Genomic DNA, 22,512 nt, shown 5'->3' with positions numbered 1-22,512 from the left:
GGAGAAGAAGTGGGGTATTTTCAACCGTTGTACACGGTGTGGAAGTAAATTGGCTCCCCCTGACGGCCATAAGCTGTGTTTGTTCTGCCTGGGGCAGTCTCACAAACCAGAGACTTGTAAACATTGCGCCAAGTTCTCTAACCAGACAAGAAAAAATCGGGCGGCTCGCCTAAGGGTCGCTTTACTGGAATCTGCTCTTAACCCGCCTTCCACGATGGAAGAACCGCCAACCACATTGCGGACGACCATCGGTACCGACCAATCGACGTCGACGAAATCGACATCGAAAGCACCTTCTAAGACCAAGACGCAGGCAAGCACTAAGCAGAAGCCCGCGAAATCTCTTGCCTCCAAGAAAGATAAATCCACGAAGACGGGTAAGGCAGTTCCATCTGAAGGACTTTCTCTGCAGCCTCCGATGCCGAATGTGGAACCAGTGGTAACTGTGGTATCGATACCGGAGCCTCAACCTCCGCCAATATCACATGTTGATCTCTTGGCCTCTCCTATACGCCAACAGATACCGGAAGTCATCGATATCGACACGGCGGAACTCATTAGTCACCCGATATGTGCAGAGTTTTCCCCTGCTCACTCTACTTCATCGGCATCGATGCGTTCAGTGACGCCCGACATCGGCGGTCATCGGCATCGACCAAGGTCACACATGGAGCGTTACCATCCCTCTCCATATGTCCAGCCGATCGACATCGAAACTTCTGGATACCGACATGTATCCCAAGGGCACGCTTTGCCGAGGACTAGGAGTCATTCCCCTAGATACCGAAGACCTCTCACATGGGATGAAAAGCAGATGAGATATTTATATGGGCCATACCATCCACCAATGCCATGGCTCACTCCTGCTACCTATTCAGACTGGGACCGATATTCCATCCGGTCTGAACATAGGTCTTGGTCGCCTACTAAGTCAAGACCATCTGCAACAATTTCACGCCCTCCTGTTGCTGATGTGTCTCGAGTGGATCCGTTACCTCCTCCATTAACCTTGGAGAATCAACCCACTATACCTACACCAAAACCAAAGGTGCCTGCGGTGCCAATCATCCCAATCACACCTCAAACTGACTCAGAGCAAGATTCATCAGATGCTCCTGAGAATGAATCGGACACAGATGCGTCCTTACTACCTACTTCTCCGGACCACACATCTCCAACACCAGACGTGTCTTCAGACTTACCGATATCTCCGTCTGATAATCTACACACCTACTCTGATTTGATTAAAAGGATGACCATTGCCTTGAACCTCTCAGTCGTTCAAAAACCTCCTCAATCCAACGATGCTCTCTTTGACGTGGTCCAGTTGGATACATTCCCTGTGGTGGCACTGCCCATGTCATCTGTTCTGCTTCAAGCAGCCAAGTCTCCTTGGAAAAATCCGTCGTCTGCTCCTGTGTCTACCCGCAAATTGGATCATATGTATAAAATTCAAGATCCTGAGGCAGACTTCTTATTGACACATCCAAACCCAAACTCTATGGTCGTCCAATCGTCTTCTAAATCCCGGAGAACTCACGCTACGCCCTCCGACAAAAAAGGAAGAAAGTTGGATGCGTTTGGACGTCGCTTTTACTCTTCAGGCGCATTAGCTGTTAAACAATCAACCTACTTGGCTTGCATGAGCCGCTATCAATATTCCCTCTGGGAAAAGTTCACAGATTTATTCGCCAACCTTCCGGAGGACAAGCAGCATCAGGCCAAGGCGATTCAGAAAGAAGGCATGCTAGTCGCTAAGCAGCAACTAACAACTACTAAGCATGTCCTGGAAGCATCCTCTCGGACCATGGCATCGGCAGTGGCGCTCAGGAGGCATGCATGGCTGCGTAATACAGGTCTTCCTCCTGACACCAGGTCTCATGTCGAAGATATGCCCTTTGATGGGTTGGGTGTGTTTAATGCCAACACGGACTCCTCCCTACAAGAACTCGATAAGAGCATCAAAGCCTCCAGAGCACTGGGAGTGTCATATTCTACCAGACAGCCCCAGCGATCTCGCAATTGGCCTAAACCGTGGCAACGACGCACACCGTCACACCAGTCTCCTGAATCCAGGTGGAGACCAAGATCGTACTCTGGATCCCAGAAATCGGGCTACCAGAAGCCTAAATTCGGCACCACGCAGCAGGCTTCTCGTGGCAAACAAACCAAACAAGCCTCCAAACAGGGCTTTTGACTTCCCTATCCCCGAGTCAGCACCCGAGTTTACACCCACTCGCCTTTACCCCTTTCTTCCCACATGGCGTTCAATAACATCGGACGAATGGGTCCTCTCCATCCTGACCAGAGGTTACAGAATCCAATTCCAACAGAACCCCAACATATCAGTCGTTGTCGTCACGCCACCCTCCCCACCCCTCCTCCGGGAGGTATCCCTCCTTCTGCAAAAGGGAGCCATCAAGTGTGTACCATCGCACCTCCAAGGGAAAGGGTTCTACTCCCGGTATTTTACAGTGCCAAAACGGGACGGTGGCCTACGACCCATCCTAGACCTACGGGGACTCAACCATTTCGTAGCTTACCATCGCTTCCGCATGGTTTCCCTCCAGCAAAGGGGTTTGGATGGCTACCCTGGACCTCCAGGATGCATACTTTCACATCACTAACCACCCCTTCTACCGCCAATACCTACGGTTTGCGATTGGCCCAAATCATTTCCAGTATACGGCTCTTCCATTCGGTCTGTCAAGTGCTCCACGAGTGTTCACAAAAACTATGATAGTTGTGGCGGCATTTCTAAGACTCTGAGGGATTTCGCTATACCCTTACATCGACGACTGGCTTATAGTCGCTTCTTCGGAGACAGTCCTGAATTCCAATGTCCGGGAGATGTTGTCCCTGCTGACCAACCTAGACCTGCAGGTCAATTACCAAAAGTCGCACCTTTGTCCACTTCAGCGAACCCAATTCATAGGGGCCGTGTTGGACTCGAACGCATGCATGGCTTTTTTACCAACAGACAGGGCCGCAGACATAATTGCTCTGGCCACTCAACTTTGTGCGGACCCTACCACCACAGCCTACAAGATTCAAAGGTTGCTAGGTCTTATGGCCGCGACGACTGCAGTATTGGTCTTCACGAGGCTCAAAATGCGACGGCTGCAACTCTGGTTTCTCCGCAATTACAGTTCTTCTATGAACGCCCACATAGTCACGCTCTCGCCTCCTTCTCAAGTCCGGGATTCGGTGTGATGGTGGACGCTTCCATCCAACCTTTTACAAGGGGCACCTTTTCACCCTCCGTCACCAGAAATCGTCATAACCACCGACGCATCTATGAGGGGCTGGGGCGCCCACTCCATGGGTCACTCTGTGGGAGATACATGGGATGTAGAAGCAGGGAGACATCATATCAATTTCCTAGAGCTTCTGGCCGTCCGGCATGCAGTAGCCAGTTTTCTCCCTTTGATCGAAGGGAAATGTGTGAACATCCTCATGGACAACACGACAGCGCTGTCATATATAAACTGGCAGGGCGGCACTGTCTCCACCCGACTCTGCAATCTCGCAATAGATCTGTGGGACTTCTGCGTGGCCAACAACATTTTCATAGTGGCAACTCACATACTGGGAAGACTAAATCTGGAGGCGGACCACCTAAGTCGATCTGGTCTCAGCCTTCATGAATGGGGGATAAAACATTCTTATCTCCTCCCAATCTTCCAGAGGTGGGGGACTCCCCAAGTAGACGTCTTCGCCACGAGAGACAACAGAAAATGTCACCTATTCTGCAGTCAGGGAGGTTACGACACCCAGTCTTTAGGAGACGGCCTCCTCTTCCCGTGGTCCACGAAACATCTATATGTTTCCCCCACTGCCTCTACTTCCCAGGGTTGTCCGCAAGATTCTTAAGGAGAATGTAGAAGTGTTGCTCGTGACACCGTGGTGGCCCAGGCAGCCCTGGTTCTCAACGCTCCTGGAACTGTCTCAGGGAACCTATTATCACTTCCCTACGGCCTTGGACCTCCTATGCCTCACCGACTCCCCGGTACTTCACCACAATGTGAAAACGCTAAAGCTGACGGCATGGCGAATAGAATGACAGAATTCTCCGATCGTATAGCACATGTTTTGCTAAATTCAAGAAAACCGTCTACTCGCAGGTCTTACGACTGCAAGTGGAGGAAGTTTTGTGCCTTTATCGGGGCTGACACATCTCTTGCCACATCAGCTGGGCTAGAAAAGTTTTTTTCATTTATTTTATCCCTTGCTGACTTGGGTCTCTCCCATTCCTCGTTACGAGTTTATTTGGCTGCTTTATCAGCATTTCATGTTTAGGTTGACGGCTGTTCTCTGTTCACACATCCGGTCACCAAACGTTTTCTGAAGGGTTTGTTACGTCTCTACCCTCCAATCAAATCCCCAGTTTCCCCTTGGAACTTACCTCTGGTCTTGCGCCAACTGACGCGGAAGCCATTCGAACCTCTCGCTACATGCGAGTTGAGGCTTCTGGCTTGGAAGGCGGCCTTTTTGACTGCGATCACTTCAGCCAGATGGGTGGGAGAACTGTTAGCCTTCCGCCATGACCCACCTTACTTCTCTGTACTCCCTGATGGGATCCGTTTACTGCCGGACATATCATTCCTACCAAAAGTTGTCTCAGAATTTCATTTACAGGCTGAGGTCGTCCTACCTGATTTTTACCCTAACCCTATGTCGGATGAGGACCGATTGATGCACACATTGGATGTCAAGAGGGCTCTCTTGTTTTACCTACAAAGGACACAAACAACTCGGAAAGATCCTCAGCTATTCATCTCATATGCCTCCTCTCGATTAGGAAGCCATATTACATCGCAGTGTCTGTCCAAGTGGATTGTTAGCTTGATTAAGCTATGCTACCTCTTAGCAAAACAGCCATTACCTGGCCCTATCAGGGCTCATTCCACCAGAGCTCTTGCAACGTCCACTGCATTTCTCAAGGGAGTGCCAATTCAGGACATATGTAAAGCTGCAACTTGGGCAACGCCTAACACCTTTATCAGGCATTATGCCCTAGACGTCCGTAAAACCAATGCCACCATAGGACGTCAAATTTTGTCTTCAGCCCAGCGATAGTCATCCTGCCAGCACCCTCCGCCAGGTAGGATACTGCTCGCTAACCTCCCATTGGTGGGAAGCACAGAGACCACGAAGAAGATAAACAGGTTGCTTACCAGTAACTGGTGATCTTCGAGTGGTCATCTGTGCATTCACACCACCCGCCCTCCTTCCCCGCTGCTGTCAGCTTCTACCTTATTGAATGGGGTTGACTTGCGGCGGTGCTTGAAGGAACTGGTGGGATGTCCGCACCCGTCCCTCTGGGCATGCGCAGTGGGGTTCCTGCGCATGCCCGGAGGGGCTGGGTGCGAAAATCCGTTGAAAAGAGCTTGCTACAGCACCGGTTGGTTCAGCGCGTGCGCACTAAACCAATTGGTGTGAATGCACAGATGACCACTCGAAGATCACCAGTTACTGGTAAGCAACCTGTTTTTCCTTTTACCCAGCCACTTTTCATCATCCCATATGACTCTGGCATAGACGTGCCAGAGCTCCACTGACCGAGGATAGACCCACCACCTACGTGGGGCCCGCTGCTCGGTCAGTGTCAGGAGACATGCCATGTCGAGGGACTCTGTCAGGACAAAGTCCCTTGCTCTGGCTCTCCTCTGCATGAGGTAACATCTGACCACCATCAGCCTCCTTACTCTAATGGTACTGAGCCTGCCGAGCAGGTGACTGGCCACCGAGAGGAAGATCTGGGCTGTCATGAACGCCACCAAATGCTGCTCCTGAGGGGTCATGTTGCTCTCTCAGTGCGTCAGATAAGAGCGGGAAAACCAGGAGTGGACAGTTCCGGCGGATTGATACAGGTATGTGAGTTAAATCCCAGAGCTCTACGGAAGCGTCATGCCAAGGCTGTGATTCGCCCCGTTGGCTTTGCGCATGCACGTAGATTTTTCACATTTTTGCGGATGAGTGCGCATGAGCAAGCTACAAAAATTTTTTTTAATGAGTGTGAACAGGCATATGCCAATGTGCTGCGCTGTGAGGGAGGTAGTGTGATCGCGTTTCAGCCGGCATAAACTGCACCGGTCTAAACGCACCCAATCAGTGCTGTGTGATTCCCCCCCCTCCGCTGTTGGACTCCATTCCATGTCAGGCTAAACCCTGTGGGCTGCTGGAATATTCAGCTAAGCTAACGGGAAGGAGCATTTCAGTCATCTGTAACCAAAGATTCCAGTTTTGTAGTTACCTCTGCATTTTCCCTCTACAGCTCAGTTTTAAATAGGGGGAGTAAATGGGCAAAACCACTAAATTGGAGGAAATTTTGTTCCTTTGACTTGTCATTTGATTTTAAATGCTTGGTGAACACTGACACAGTAGTTGTGGGACATACAGCCAATAAGCAGGCTACTAATAGTCAAATGCTCCTTTTAATTTTAATAATACACAATACAATGTATTTGCTACAGACATGGCTAAAATTTACAAAAAAGTAGGTTTCATAGTTTTTAAAAATATTTTTTTTATAAATTCATAAATAGAAGACAGTAAAATATCAAAATTGACTATTGTATGCAAGCTTTGTTCCCTTGAAATCTTGCATTCAACCTTTTCCAGTAAACATTTCACTTGGAAAAGCAAGACAGTTGCCAGTGATCAGAAAGATGGGCTCTGTGCCTGTTCCCAGAAGTCTTGATTATTATTAGAAGCAATAAAACAGTTCTAGAAAATGCAGAACACTTCAGTAACACTGGAGTACTTCAAAGCCTTAAATCCTTTTGGAATGAAGTGAGTGAATTCAATATGAATTAGAGCTCTCTCCCCACTAAGTATGTGAGCCAGGCCTTCTCATTACAGCTAGTGGAAACTGTGTGTCCCTGGGACACAAGATTTTCGAATCACCCATTATCAATAAGCGAGGCACTATTACAGAGCAGGAAATGCCACGGACAACACAGCACATGAGGAACCTCCAAGGACTGAACCAGCATTCAACACTATTGATTTCTTTAAAAGTAAGTTCCCCATTTCAAAAATAATGCCACTAGTTCTGTTAGATCCCAGCCTGTGGCAGCAAGCGCAGCCCCGCATCCGCTGGAGTCTCTAGCACTCTTGCACTTTTCTTCAAATTTCACTTTCAGGTTGTGTCCTACAGGCCAGACGAAGACTTTTTCACTAAAAGCAATGGATTGTCATGTAATACAGGTTCACATTTGAATCATGGGAGTAATCTTGCACTTGTCAAGTTCACCTTAATGGGTGTAAAGGGGGAGGCATGGGCAGTGGACAAATGGCAGAAATGGTCAAGCAGCCAAACAGAAGATGAGCTGTGCATTATGTACAATTAAACCATTGAATGTAAACTGAACTAAGGATGCTATCTGGGCTGACCTGCTATCATCAAAGTATTTGTTGATATACTTAAGTATGTAACCTACTCAAAAGCAAGTCACACACAAGGTCTGCTACAATCACTGGAGCTTAAGATAGCTGTCACTAGTGGTATCACAAAGTTGTGATAATAGCTCACTAAAAATGGTCCATGTCTAATATTTTATCTCAAGTTAAGCCCTTGTGCCTTGAACGTATTAGTCCATTTAAAAAAAGCATGTATTTTGAATTTTTGTGCCTGCACACTCTGTTTGCCTTTGTCAGATTAGGTAATTGAGACTGGTAACCACTCTTGGTGCACGCTCAGAAGTTGATCACTATAATACCATAATTGATCATACTATAACTAACAGGAACAGTTTACAAATTTAACTATAACCAGAGGAGCTGCTTGTGCTGCTACTGCCTTCTCCACCACCACCACCACCGTTGCCCCCCCCCCCCATAATAATGCTGGTAACATGGGTAAGTTGTAGTGAAGGAGTTTAGGAAGAGGAAAGGGAGCATCATGTGGCTTCCTAAACAATACTCTTACGCTCACCCTGCACCTACACTACAATTCCCAAGCAGCAGTGCAAAAAGCAGTACATGCAAAACAAGAAAGCCAATTTAAATCTCTTAACAGAAAGCCACCTTTGTTGAATGTTCACAAATTCCACATGTTAACTGGTGATTTGGTTACGATCTGAGCCACAGAGAGTTTGCCCATCACTGCTATTAACTAATTTGTCCCAATGGTTTCAATCTGGCTTTAAGCATAATTCTAAACGTGTTGGTTTTGGAAGCACCACTGATTTCACTGAGACTGACACAAGTCTGTACTGGGCACAACTAGGTTTCTCTGGACTTGGGGCCTCTATTTTTAGATTATGTTTGTTGCACAACAGGAAGTCCATATCTGTTTCACTTCTGCCTTTCAATTTCAAGACACAGCTTCTTGTCATAAAGGCATCTCTTCTTTAGTGCATGAAGCAGTTGAGGGAGACCATTTTGCCCTGAATTTTGAGACTGAAGTTTTCCGGTGTTTCTCCAAATTTTAACCACACCATTTTATATGGGTCTGTTTTAAGGTCTTAATGTCCCACAGATGCACAATTCTGAGTACCCAGCAATATTCGATCAGCCTGATCCAGAAATAAGAGCACGCACCAGTGCCTGAAACAGCAGAGATTCACATTCCTATTGGCATTACAGCTGAACGACAACTGGATACTCATCACAACGCAGACACACTGGAGCACTGAGCTGTCCAGGCGGTTCCTGTCTCACCAGACAGATCAGTGCGCAGCTGGCTGCTGCGGAAAGCAGACCTCTTGAGGGATTGGGGATGCCTAGCTTCACTCAGGGAATGCTGTTCATTCATTGTCCGTCAGGAACTGAAAAACTGCAGAACAACAAAAGAGGCAGTGGAGTTTTCTTCTGCTGCAAAAGGAAAGGTGAGGCGGTCGTGTCTCAGAGGGAGAAACATATTGTCTGTTTGGTTAACACAATACAAATAATGTAAAATTCTGCATGCTGAAATCTCACTTGTACCTTCGTAAGAGGCCTCTGAGTAGTATCAATATAATAGCATGCATGTGAACCATTCATGCAGTGTTTGTCTTGACATACAGAGGAGCTAAAATAACTGCATAAACATTTTCAGTGACCATAATACCTAAGCTTTCCAGATTGTCTCAGTAGGTACTGTACCCTGTAGAATGCCTTACTAGCTGTACGAATTAATAAGAGCCTAGGGTTGCAGTGCAGTGAGGTAGAGTGCTTACTCCTCAGTCTTCAATATGTGTGTGGAAGTAACCTTGTTATTTGCCCAGAAGTTACATCTACAGAAGTTACCATCCACTCAACTCCCCATCTATATTTGGCATCATTTCCTTTCACTCTGCTCTTCCCAGTCTAGTTTTTCTTCAGTTCTGCCCATCTGAGCAACTCAGAAACTGCTGCCACCAGAAACAAGAAGCCCCTGCACAGGGCCAACAAAGACTGGGTGGCGTAGGAAGAAGGGAAGGGAAACAGACAGAAGCGAGAGAGGCAGGAAGCTGCTGCTCCTCCTGCAGTGCCTATCTTGAAAGTTTTCAAAACCAGCAGAACAGCAGCAGAGAGACATGCCACAACACCCCAAACCTTTGCTTGGTAGCAAAGATGATACATTAGAATGACTTTGCACATTAACAAAGAGGCCAGGTAAGGTGGAACTTAAAGAATGAAGTCTACCTTTGAGAGGGGCAGGAACTTCTGGCTTTCAAATTAGGCAGGACTTCCCATAACACAGATGTAACTTGCAAAATTCTTTCAATGTTTGTATCCACAAACACCCAATCTAGTATGGTGCCAATGTCAAGAGCAACATAATGGGTGTCCATGTCCACATATTTCCAATATTACCCTTTTTGTTATTCCTTTGAAGTTTTATATAAAACAAAAAGGAAAGGCACTGTACTAAATAGGCATTGAGCACTAACAGATATTTGCATAGACTATACATTATGATGAACTTTGCCAACAGGTTCATAGACTTGCTATCATAAAACAAAAAAACCAAGATGCTTTGCTATTTGAAAAGTAATATTTTTGTGGATAATCACTCTCCACATACAGCTGAGAAATCAATAGTAGAGGCTGTATTTTCTTTGCTTTATCACAAAGACTAGATTTGATCTTGTACGCCAGTAAGGAAACAGTTCTTTTTACATCTTCTACAATATATAGCCTTATACTGGAAATTCTGAAACACAATAACTACAACAACTTTGTTTTAAGGCTGAGCAATGCCTACTTTGAACAGAACTTTATCTAAAATTCTAAGCAGTCCTTCAGACAGTCTAGTTAATCTTCAGCTATCAGGAAACAGTTTGCTAATGCTTATGCCATAAACTCCAGTCACATGCTACTAAATCACTCACTTCATGTGCATCACTGCACATTTACACTACAAAACAACCAAGTTAATTTGGACACAAATAGAACCCAATCTTAAGTGGAATTTGCATTTCTTTTTTAAAAATGGACAAAAAGCATCCAATTTTAGAGGGTAAAACACAATGCAACCCATTTTGAACTGGAGCATGTATTCAAAGGATTCTGTGCCATAAAAATGCTTCTTGTGCATAATATACACCACAAAATGTGCTCCTTGTAAATGAAGTTTGACATTTGAAGTGTCTCTAAATCTGAGAATGTTTTCCATACAGTTCATCATCCAGTATCATCCTCAGAATCTGGTGTATGTCATGTGCTTTCATTGGTATATCTGAAACTTTTCTTATTGAGCCTAAGTTCTGTACTTGACAAATTCAGATGCACGAGTCCTACTCTTCTGCTTTGTGTGTCTTTGGTCATACAAATGTGTTGAATTCTGATCTAACAGTGATGAAAAAGACAAATTTACTGTGTTGTCGAAGGCAACCCGGAAAATCTACAGCAACTAACAAATTTACTATTTCAAATGAACTGCACCTTTACAGTACTGTGAAAGAAAAGCTGAAGACAGGCAAAGCAATTTTCAGGTGTGCAATCCTAAGCAGGTCTACTCAGAAGCAAACTCCACCGAGTTCAGCCAGATTTACTCCCAAGTAAGTGTGCATAGGACTCTGGCCTCAATGTATTTTAATAATGCCTAACTAGACTAGGCAGCTGCCACTGCTTATCTACACATGGCAGGGAGTCAGCTCCCAATAAGCCCACTAATGATTTGGCCATGGAGCAAAGCAACTTACTGGTTGTTCTGCGGCCATTTCAACCATTAATTCGCAACAGGTATCCACATTACTGCAATATCAAAGGCTTGCATGAACCAGCCCTGAGGTGAAGAAGGGAAAACAATAGAAATGCTGATCAGAAATGTAATTTCTTTGCTACAAATAAATCCATGTTTTCTAGCTTTTCAGTTGCATGGCTACTTTTAGATCTTCAGTGGAAAAGATCATTTGAAAGATGAACTCCCTCCTAGATTGTAAGAAGCTTTCCCACATTTCTGGGAAATCTATTATAAAGACTGAGGGAGAAAAATTAAATGCTTAACATCTTTCCAGTGATAAAATTCCCCTCCCCGATATTTTCTCGTCAAATCCCTTCCAGAAGCTAAAGCTCAACCTAAGGTCAATGTCATATAGTCCCACACCTTCATTCTGCAACACATTCTGACCCCTTTCCCAGGTGAGACCCAATGGCTACAAGCATTGCCACTGCAGCAGCTACACACTTGCACAGTACTTTTCCTGCGTTTGTTTTCCGCACGGGAATGTTCCTGACAAGACGTATGTGTCCCCCGCCGATTCAAGGTAAGTACTTGGTAAACCTAATGTGAATTTTGATTTGGGGATTAAAATTTACATCATCAGTGACGAGAAGGATTGCACAAGCAATGGTGAACATGTTTAACAGCCTAAAAGCTATTTACTTAGAAGAGAGTCCAATGAATTTCACAGACATTTATCCCAGGAATGTATTACTGAAATCAGTGGGACTGAAATGCAATGAAATGCATTTAGGACCAAATGTACAGAGGTGGATATAAAATGGATTAGCCTCCCATGATTTCTCTATTCATTTGAAAAACATCAAGGGAAAATCTGTCCAGCAGAGTGTTCTCCAGCTGAATTAGGTACCCCACCCCAAACATGCCACTTTAATGTCTAGGAAAATATAATTTCTATGAAGGCTCCTCATTTGGGGGGAATGTCAGATGCTTTGACCTGTATTAAAAACATTCAAGTATTTGATACTTGAAACACCCGTGCAGAGAAACTCTGTGACCCTGTGTGGTTTCTGATTCTTGGCGGAATGCTGAGAATTTACAGATGCAGTGGTAACTCTCACTGGCCTAAAAACAAGTGGCATCTCCACTGAGAAGACAAGAGAGGGTTGTACAACTTCAGCAATGGTAAGACAGCAATTGGTTGTTCAGACATTTTCATCATACAAATAAATCCCTCCTGCTTCCCTCTATGCAACTTACTTTCAACCTGCTCACATTTCTCTGACAAGACTCTGGTGATAGAGAGTAACAGTCATGGAGGGTTGATTTTCAGGCCTGTATAACAAAGTGCCTTCATATTTAAAAAATATCCTGCATATGTTAAATGTCTAACCTACAAAAACACTGAGCTCGCAGAAGAGGATACTGCTGTTGTATTATGCAGCATGGAGGTGTTCACAGGTGTGTATGTGTGTGTGTGAGAGAGAGAGAGAGAGAGAGAAGGGTACCTTATAAATTCCAGTAAAAAAGAAAGAGAGTTCTCATAAACTGTATCAGCAGCCACACCCCCATCCTTCTACTACATCCTTGCTGTCAAGTTTGATGCTGTCTGTGTTTTGCTCACTGAACATGGGCCCTCCGTGCCTCATCATGAGCTCTGTTGCCATCTTCACAAACGCTTCCTCCACATTGCTGGAGTCCTTCGCAGAAGTCTCTATGGCACAGATGATATCATAGTGTTCCGCCAGACTCTGAGCTTCCTCTAGCTGAACTTCCCGAAGGTCACTTAGGTCAGACTTGTTTCCTGGCAAGAGAAAGCGGAATTGTTTACAGATTAATTTTTAATGCAATCTCTGAACTCAGAGAAAGTGTTCAGCCAGGGGAGCTTAAGAAAAATGGGAGAAAGCGGCAGGGACCCATGGCACTGTGCTTGGAGAAAACTGGGACCCAAAAGGTGAAGCAAGTTGGAGATGAGATGCCACTGTTATCTTGGAGATGAGAAAGAGCAGCTGAAATTCTGTGGAGGAAGGATGAAGAAGTCTGAGCTGTTGCAAAATGTAACATTTGGATTTACAATTTCATAAACTGCCCAAGCTATTCAAAACAAAGTCTGTTACAGATTTGTAGGATGGCATACACAGTAAGATCCATAAAAGACTGACAAGCAGGCACCTTTATATAGCAATTCACACTGATTAGTTCTGCATGCTCCAAAGAATACAATATTCTTTTACCATCTGGGTCATATTACTGACTTGCTCTGGGACGAATATGACCATGATCGTCTACATCACAAAGTTTTACTTCAACAGATCATAACATCAATAAACTGCACAAGAAGAGAGAGAGCTATCACTAACAACATAGGTCTGATTTAGCATTTTGAGCTGTACAGAGTAGGCCAGTGGCCAACACCACAAATTGTGAATGCGTCTGATTTCCGAAGCTGTCCATCCTATTCAGAAGCTTAACAAAGCTTATTGCAGCGTTATAGGATAGCACAACTGTAAAAGCCAGATCCCAGCAGAGCTGCAAAAGCACAATGTGGCTTTCTTTAGTCATATGAATGCTATGTATTTGTAAATGTGTTTTTAAATACAATAGCTCTTATGGAATCCTAAATCAGGTCACTCTGAAAGGAAACAAAAATGCTTGGAGGTGGCCACAGGGATTGCAATCCAAATGTCCTCTGATGTCTAGAACCAGTGAGCACCTGAACTAACATGGAAATTAAATCTTCTCTAAGGCACCTGACATATTCTTGGCTCATCCAAAAATGAAGCCATTTTACACACTTACCAATTAGTAACTGAACTATATTGGAGCCGGCATACTTTCTCACATCCTCGATCCAGCGAGGAATAGACTGGAAAGAGCCCCTCTTGCTGATATCATAGGCTAGGATAGCTCCATTGGCGCTTCTGTAGTAGCTCTGGGTGATGGTCCGAAACCTTTCCTGGCCAGCTGTGTCCCAGATCTGCAACTGAATAAAACAAGAAAGAAGTTAGGTGACACTTCCTCATTCATAACGGACTGGCTACACTTCTCAGGTATAATTATTGTCCCGTTGCAGGAAGGCTTATAACACAATCACTCTGAGCTCAGACATCTAGTACACTGGCCGACTGGTAGGTTGGAATCGATTAAAAAAAATCCACAATTGGGTCATGCCCAAATTATACCACTGCAGTGATCTTTTGTGTGTGTTTCTTTTTAAAGAGCATGAGATAAATGGAATAAGAAGGCTGATCAGATGCAAAAGAACACAAAGCACCTTTAACAATAGTACAGGAGGACATATTTTCATATTTGTGTCTTTTACCCCTGCCAAAATTCTCTGATCTACAGCGCTACTAAGAATGCAGGAGCCCTACTGTCTTTGGAGAAGGAGAAAAGGAGGTAAAGGGGTAGATTATCATTTTAAAAATGTGAGTACAATGCAGCTGTCTGGCATTACAGGTGGGTCTCAAGCCTGCAATGACAATAAAAGTTAGTTCCCTGAAATTAAAAGTAGATTTTGTTTATTTAATGATCCTTTTAAAAAGTCACCATATGTAGAGGGTTGGGTATATGTGGTACATGATCATGCCTTCAAGATCAGAAAAATCTTTAAAGTAATAGTACAGTTTTCAGCTCTGCAGGCCCCAGTTCAACAATTCCAGTGTTCCCACAGGGACTATGATGCATACCTCAGAAATTCATGCAAACATGGGATTTTGCATTATTTGGCCAATAGGGAATGCTTTCCACAAGGTTTGCCACTGCCAACATAGAACATTCCTTAATACTAAAGAGAATGGAGCAGCCCTTACCCATATGGAACTGCATGCACAGACTGGATCCCTGTGGAGTTTTTTAACTTACAGAAAGTATCCAAAAGTCCTATCTTCCAACTGCAATTTTCAAAGTCACTCCAAAAATCTGAGGAACTCTGTGGACTCCAACACTGCACAAAATGCTGTGATCAGGAAAAGTAAGAAAGCTCCAGAGAAGTCACAGAAGAACCTTCACATGCTGAAGGGTCTGTAAACATCCCAAACAATGTGACCGTCACTACAACTATTCTCCTCTTCCACTTATCTTTTTCTTGGGCTGGGCAGTCCTTTTTCTTTCTTGTTTCACTGTCTGTCCCACCCAGTTGTTTAAATGTATACAGGTACATGCTTACCCAGCCCAGGGAACAGAGGGACCAACTAAAATCCTTCTTTGGTCTTTGTCTGATAATGGCACATGAGAAGCTGATAGTAATTCAAAACTAACAAACTGCTTTAGTTCACTTTTGAGGGGAAATGGTCAGGTAGGTATCAGGTTTAGGAGTTAGAGAGTGAACAGGAATGAGGTAACTTTGTATAAATATAAACAACTACTCCCAATCAGGTAGCTGTTTTAAACTGTGGAGAGAGGTCCCTTGGCAGGCTTCTTCTTAAAAATACTCAAGTTGGTGAAGCCAGGAACATTCACACAAGTTCCAATTTTCCTTCTTAACCACTTGATAGGGATCACACAGACTCCTTTAATGGGGGCTCCTTCACTCAGGGAAGGGGTACTTGTCCCACTTGCCTAATTCAGGATCCTCCTTCATCCTCTTACTCTGCTTAACCCTCCTTCACTATTCTCACACCACTCTCAGTTGTCATTCTTAACTGCCACCCTTAACTGCCACTCTCAACTGTAGAATTCCATCTAAATTGTCACTCAAGATTCTCAGACCATGTTAAAACATTAACCGTTTAGTGTCAGTTACAATCACTATTTATGCGAGTGAGTTAAAACTAGAAGAACAAAGGCCTTTTTCAGTTTGTCTCATAGATTTGTTTCCCTCTGCATTAATGTTAACTAACAACAAATCTGAGACACCAATTTGCTATGGTGCCTAGAAATTTCATTATGACGCCTAGTATTTTCAGCAATGACTTTACTGTAGTGTTTCTCAGCAATTCGCAGTGGAAGAACAAAGGGTTGAATCCTACCAGTTTTTCCTCTGATGAAAAAAAAAGGAAGAAGTGGTTCCCTTTGACTACAAAAAGGGCTACATTCAGGATCACTGGACATGCACAGACAAGACACATGTGGAATGAGAGCTGTAATGAGGAGAAGAATTGACCAAGACAGAGCAAATGAACTGGCTGGATCCATCCCAATATTTACTTATCATTTTGCATCTGAATGTTTTGTTGTATGACATAAAAATAAAATATGCACAAAGTTCTTGTCATTGCTTGTTTGTAAGTAAACTTAACTTTACGCCTGTCATATTTTAATCATAGATATATACATGTACTTTTATCTAGTTTTCATAACCCTTATGGAAGTTCAGCAGCTGTCAGGAAAAATACAGGACTGCCTTTAATCCTGACAGTTCATTAGTGTAGTGGTAGACACAGTAGATTTATTGCACTTTTAAATGTGAATAAGTGCCAAGTATAAGGCTAAAACTTTGCTTTGATAAATTAATAAATGTTATCAAGATGTATTCTGGGTGTACCTGTTTGCTTATCTTTATAATCACTTTGGAGACCAATCATTGTATTAGAGGACAATTATGTGTTCAAGTTAGATAGATTTATTTCTGTTTCCAACCGTCACTTCCTCTATAAAAAGTGTCACGGAAATGGCTAATCAGGCTTCTGCTGGTAGCTTCCAGTTAGAAATTTAGGCCAGAAATCTCTCTGTATGCGCAGGGCTTCAAAACCTTGCATTGCATTCTGCCAAGTAGCTGGAACCTGGTTTACATTAAACTTCATGTATTTAGCTAAGTTTGAGAAAGGTTAAGAGATCTGACTTCAAACTTCAGAGGACGGTGGAAGACAGGAAGGCCTGGCATGATCTGGTCCATGGGGTCGTGAAGAGTCGGACTCGACTGTGCGACTGAACAACAACAAGAGATCTGATTTTGACTGCATGAGTTTCTTTTATGATAATAGGATTAATTAGTATCTGCATATACCAGTCAAATTCTTGCCTAATAAAAAGTTATGTCTTATTTCAAATAAAGTAATTAAATCAGCAAAGGATCAAGCAACTAAACCCTTCATATTTAATTGTACTATAGAAGATTAAGTCTCTCTCTCAGAGAGGTTATCTTATATAGATATGATAAAGTTTCTTCCACAGTTCAGCTAATAAGGAAAATACTCACAGGACTGGATGGCGCAGAACCCTAAACCGGGTACAACTTTGATAATTCATCACATACCGGTGATACTCAGTGGCTTGAGAGCCAGATGTGGCTTTTCAACATCCACCTGTGGTTTTTCTGAGCACCACTCCTCAATGTGACACCTGCCCCAAATTTCAGGAAAGCGGGGTAAGGCTCAGTAGGGCTTCTGGTTCATAGCTGGGTTCCCTCCTTGAAACAGCCACTGCTGGAAGAACAGCTAAGCTGCAACCCTCCCTGAGGTACAGACCTCGTGCCAAAGATGAAAGGAAATGTGGCTCTTTTGGTTTGTCAAAATTGCCAAAGTGGCTCTCTGTGAGCTGTAGAGTGAGTACTACTGCTTTACACCATTCAGTAGTAGTGGATGAGTTAATTTCTTAACCAGTTCCCTTCTATACTGGCTCCAATATTCAATTAAATCGAGATTTTGAAAGCGAAAACAGAATTTTGAAAAATTGGGGAGAGGTTAGGCTAGAGTTAGAGGTTAACTTTTTACTTTGGTGATGACTATCAGGGCTACCTCTAGGGTTGTCAACTCTGGGCTGGGAAATACCTGGAGATTTTGGGGGTAGAGCCTGGGAAAGGAGGGGTTTGGGGAGAGGCAGGACATCAGTGAGTTATACTGCCATAAAGTCCCACCCTCCAAAGCGGCCATTTTCTCCAGGAAAATTGATCTGTCACCTGGAAATCAGCTGTAATCCGAGAAGATCCCCAAGCCCCACCTTATGGTTGGCAACCCTAGCTAACCCTATATTTACTTATATACTACAATACATCTGTCATACCGTTAATAAAATTATGAGAAAGTGTGAAAAATTTAAGATAAGGTTCTGGGGTAGCAATAATTAGAAAATACGATCGTTAATTTAAAAAAATTCTGAAGGATGAAAAATGAGTCTGGCTCCTAAAACCAACGAAAATTTGTCAACTATTGCAAAATTTTGTGTCTTTTTTGTGTCAGACAGAAGAAACAACTCTTGGTGACTGCAACTGAATTGATTTCAAAACAATAACCTCAGAAATATGAACCTGTAAAGACAATTCAATACTCACTGATGTCAATAGCAAATCTTAAATTCATTTTCATTGAACTGGATTACAGACAGCTTTCATCCAAGCATTCATTTTAGAAACATGAGAAACTGTATTAGAGTAACAGTATGCATAGAACACTTGGTAATTTACCTTACTTAAGAAAGCAAATGTACAGTCATAAAATACAATTGCCAAAATTATATGTATTGATAAAAGAATAACAAAATAATTAAAGGTACAGGAATATATACAGAGAGAGAGAGCAAGAGAGAAATCCAAAAGTTAATATGTAAAATATATTAAACAAGTGGAGACCCGCAAGAAACTTGTGGAATGGTTATCCTATTCCTCACACTTTTGCTTCCTCCTGTCTCCCTCTACCTCTCTCACACTCTTTTCCTTCCCACCCAACAGCCAACCTACCTTTATCTGCCTCTGTCTGCAACTTTCCATCTCCACACCCCTCCCCCACAGCCTCTACCTAGAAAAATTACAGTCTTTCTCCACAGTGGGGACCAAAGCAGCTTACATTATTCTCTCCTTTTTATCTGCACAACAACCCTGTGAGGTTGGCTAGGCTGAAAGTATGTGACTGGTCCAAAATAACCCAGTCAGCTTCCACCGCAAGATGGGGATCTGAACCTGGGTCTCGCAGACCCTAATCTGAAGCTCTAACTGATGCACCGCACCGGCTTTCATAGGGTGGCTGCTGATGAACCGTAGCAAGCAGCTGGGCCTACTTGAGTCATGCCAATCAGGTGGTATCAAGTCACCCAGAGGGTGCTGCGTAGGGATGCCAGCCTCCAGGTGGGACCTGGGGATCCCCTGTAATTCCTGCTCATTTCCAGACTACAAAGATAACTTCCCATGGAGAAAATGGATGCTTTGGAGGGTGGACTCTGTGACATTGTACCCCACTGAGGTCCCTGTCCTCCCCAGGCTCCTCCCGCAAATCTCCAGGAGTTTCCCAGCCTGGACCTGGCAACCTTATCCAGAATCCCCTGTCGGTGGCCGGGGGGGGGGGAACCTGGTGACCCTAAAGTGCTGGCAGGCCTAGGCTTGGCAACCTCTAAGTGGGGCCTGAAGGAACCCCCCCCCCAGACTTACAACTGAACTCAAGGCAGCAGAGATCTGTCTCCCTGGAGAAAATGACTGCTTGAGAAGGTGGACTCTGTGGCATTATACCCAGCTGAGGCCTCTCCCTTCCCCAATCCCACCTCAAAACCTCTAGGGACTCCCCAGGCCAGGCCCCAAGGCTCCCTCCCTCCCTGAAAGGCCAAAGGAGGCCTGGAAAGGGCTCTTCCCCCACACCCTTTGACTCACAGAACCGGTTAGAAGCCTCTCCCCCCCCCGAACGTCCTAACCTCTCTCTCACAGTTGATGTCTGAAGCAGATCCCTGCAGAGGCCATTTCAAAAGGTTTTGGGGGGAATTCAGCCGTCCCTGAAGGGTTTTTTCTAGTTTTTGGATTTTTCTGCAGGCACTGGTAGACTACTGAATATGTAAGAAAACCTGCTGGGCCAGAGAGAGCTTCCTGTTAGTGGAAATAAGCATCCGCACACGGCGCCCTCTGTTGGAAATTAGAATATAAGATATACCCATATACTGGAGTACTACCAGAAAAGAAAGCAGCCTCATCCTGTATAGTAATTAGTGGAACGTGAGGGAAAGTAAAGGAGAATACCTGCAAAAGATAGAGAACCAATATGCTGTCTTATGCTAGGAGAAATTCAAAATAAAATAAATGCACTGATATTATGTAGGAAAAGAATCAGGGGGTGATAGGAATTCAGCACACGAAAAAAGAGAACTAGAGATCTGTCCTTTCAATGGAATTCCAAGCCTGTCGTACTTGCTAGATAAGTTTATATATGGAAATAATATCCCATATTTTACTGAGCCATTGTCTTCTTCAAGGCTGGTGCAGTGACTTCCAGTGACATACGGTACTATAGTTTACATACACTGTTTACAATTATTTGAGTAGGACCTTATGGAGATGGCTAGGAAGATCACCATCACAGCACTATAATGGGATGGCTGGGGGGGTGGATTTGGCAAACAATCAGTGCCTAGGTACCAGAATTGCCGCATTTTGAGAAATTCATACCAAAGATGAAAAACATGTTCCTCCCTGACTGCAGCTCTTTCAACATATTAAAACTGGGTAGTGACTTTATAGGGTAGTATGCCCACGACATAGGACTTTAAATTCTACCTCTTTTGTATTTCTCTTGGCAGCATAGCATACTAGGACCAGGAATTCAACGAGCTACATTTCCTGACTCTAACAAAACAACCTTTACAGATAAGGTGACTATGCTGATGAACATAAGAACATAAGAGAAGCCAATGTTGGAGCAGGCCAATGGCCCATCTAGTCCAACATTCTGTCACACAGTGTCCAAAGAATACCAGGCGCCATCAGGAGGTCCATCAGTGGGGCCAGGACACTAGAAGCCCTCCCACTGTTGCCCCCCCCCCGGCACCAAGAATACAGTGCATCACTTGCCCCAGACTGAGAGTTCCTATCTATACCTTGTGGCTAATAGCCACTGATAAATCTCTGCTCCAAGAAAGAGTCCAAGAAAGCAGTTGTACAGCTAATAGACAATACACATGATTTGCATATACTGGACAGTAGACTGAACCAAGTTTCCTTAGGATATCTGTCATCCAAGTATTTCTTTGGGTATCACAGAAAACAGTATTTTGAAAAGGCTAAACTATCAAAGTAGGTATATGTCAAGCTCATGCCTCGCTTGTCATGGACTCGGTGGCCTCAAGGATTAATTGCTTCTCTTTCCTTCTCTCTTTCCTTCTCTAGGCTGTTTATCCTTCTGGCCAAAGGGGGGGTGATGGGAGTGTGTGAGTGTCGGCTTACACAGTGCCTGGGAAATGGATGAACTCAGCGCCCACTTCGACCTTGGGTGCAGGGCATTTCTAGATAGTGCAACAGCTAGTAGCAGGTGTGTGTGGGGGGGTGTATTAGGGAAGTTTGGATCTTTGGTGGACTGAATGCGGATAGTGACTGGGTACTGCACTTTAGGGGGGATGTCCTGCATAGTGTATAGGTTCTGTCCTGCCACCTGGGTGTCAGTTCTGATACAGAACGTGTCTGCACTTGGAACTTGTTTCACTTCTCAATAAACACATCTTGCTGATACAAGTGTGGTGAGAGTGACTGCGTCTGAGACCTGACAGTATAACAACACTGGGATAAATTTTAATAAAAAGCAAATCAAGACCCAGATAGTCCTACAAAACTGTCATTTCATAGGTATAAGGGAACTAAGAAATCTACTTTGTTACAAATGATTTGCACTGTCAAGAATGATTCTTATTTTAATATACCTATTCCTTGTGACTGTATCAAGGAGACCACACTGATCACTAATCTCAAAACATTTCCATTTCTGTCCAATTAATACAGCTTGTTATAAGCTCACAAACAGGCTTTGAGGTCAAGGGCAGTCAAGTGATGTGCATTACAAAAACCCCAAGCTGCAGTTTGGCTGACTTTATGAACAGGAACATGAAGCCAGAGGGGTTGTGTCAGGTCCCTTCAGTTTGCTGCCATGGATCTATCATAGAATAACTTGCTATTGGCTTCATAAGAAAACGGTAGTATGCCTTGGCTGAAGTGCTCTGCGTTCAGCTAATGCTGTAATGCCATTGCTCAACAGCTAAGGTTCAGGGTTACGGGAAGAGGAAACTGGTTGTTTGGCCCTGAGCTTGAACAGCGTTCTGCATTATTTATTATCCACTGGGAGGAGGGGTTAAGCAATGCACACAAAAAAGAAACACTTATCTTTTTAGTTAATCCTTTTGCCAGGATTCTTTTTAGCTTCAAAGTGGTCAAAACTCTTAAAAGCTTGTAATACCCTTCACTAGTAGGTGGGGAATTGGAGGATTTAGCCTCATGGCAAGCATCTCACCCTCCAGAATAGTATAAACTATTATGGACTTCAGTAGCCCAATTTCCCTTTCACTCCTTTGTATGCCTTTCTTTTCCTCTTTTACCTGATGCTCAGGTGGCCTCAAGCTTCTGTATTTCCTAAAGCATGTTCTCAGTCCTCATCATCAGACTACACTTTTTTGGTGGGAATGCATATAGTTGGGTTTTGTCTTAATCATAAATATGCAGCCCTAACTATAGTTTTATGCTTGTTTCGCAGTGCTGTCTTTACTATAATGCAGCCAGGATACTAACCAGGTCTCTGTAG

At 44.0% G+C, this 22,512-nt stretch overlaps 1 protein-coding gene across 1 annotated transcript in view; it reads right to left on the bottom strand.

Moving 5' to 3' along the window:
- Positions 1-12,506: 12,506 nt before the first annotated feature.
- Positions 12,507-22,512, bottom strand: part of RAB43 (RAB43, member RAS oncogene family) — a 19,740-nt gene continuing 9,734 nt past the window's right edge. Inside the window, exons 2-3 of the mRNA XM_015407437.1 lie at positions 13,895-14,078; positions 12,507-12,899 (exon numbers count right to left, since the gene is read on the bottom strand). Coding sequence (XP_015262923.1) covers positions 12,649-12,899; positions 13,895-14,078 — 435 coding nt within the window. The 3' untranslated portion in view covers positions 12,507-12,648. The remainder of the gene's footprint in view (positions 12,900-13,894; positions 14,079-22,512) is intronic.

The sequence above is a fragment of the Gekko japonicus genome, unplaced genomic scaffold, assembly GCF_001447785.1.
Source record: "Gekko japonicus isolate JY-2015 unplaced genomic scaffold, Gekko_japonicus_V1.1 scaffold408, whole genome shotgun sequence".
Lineage (NCBI taxonomy): Eukaryota > Metazoa > Chordata > Lepidosauria > Squamata > Gekkonidae > Gekko > Gekko japonicus.
This window is presented reverse-complemented; position numbering and strand designations above follow the sequence as displayed.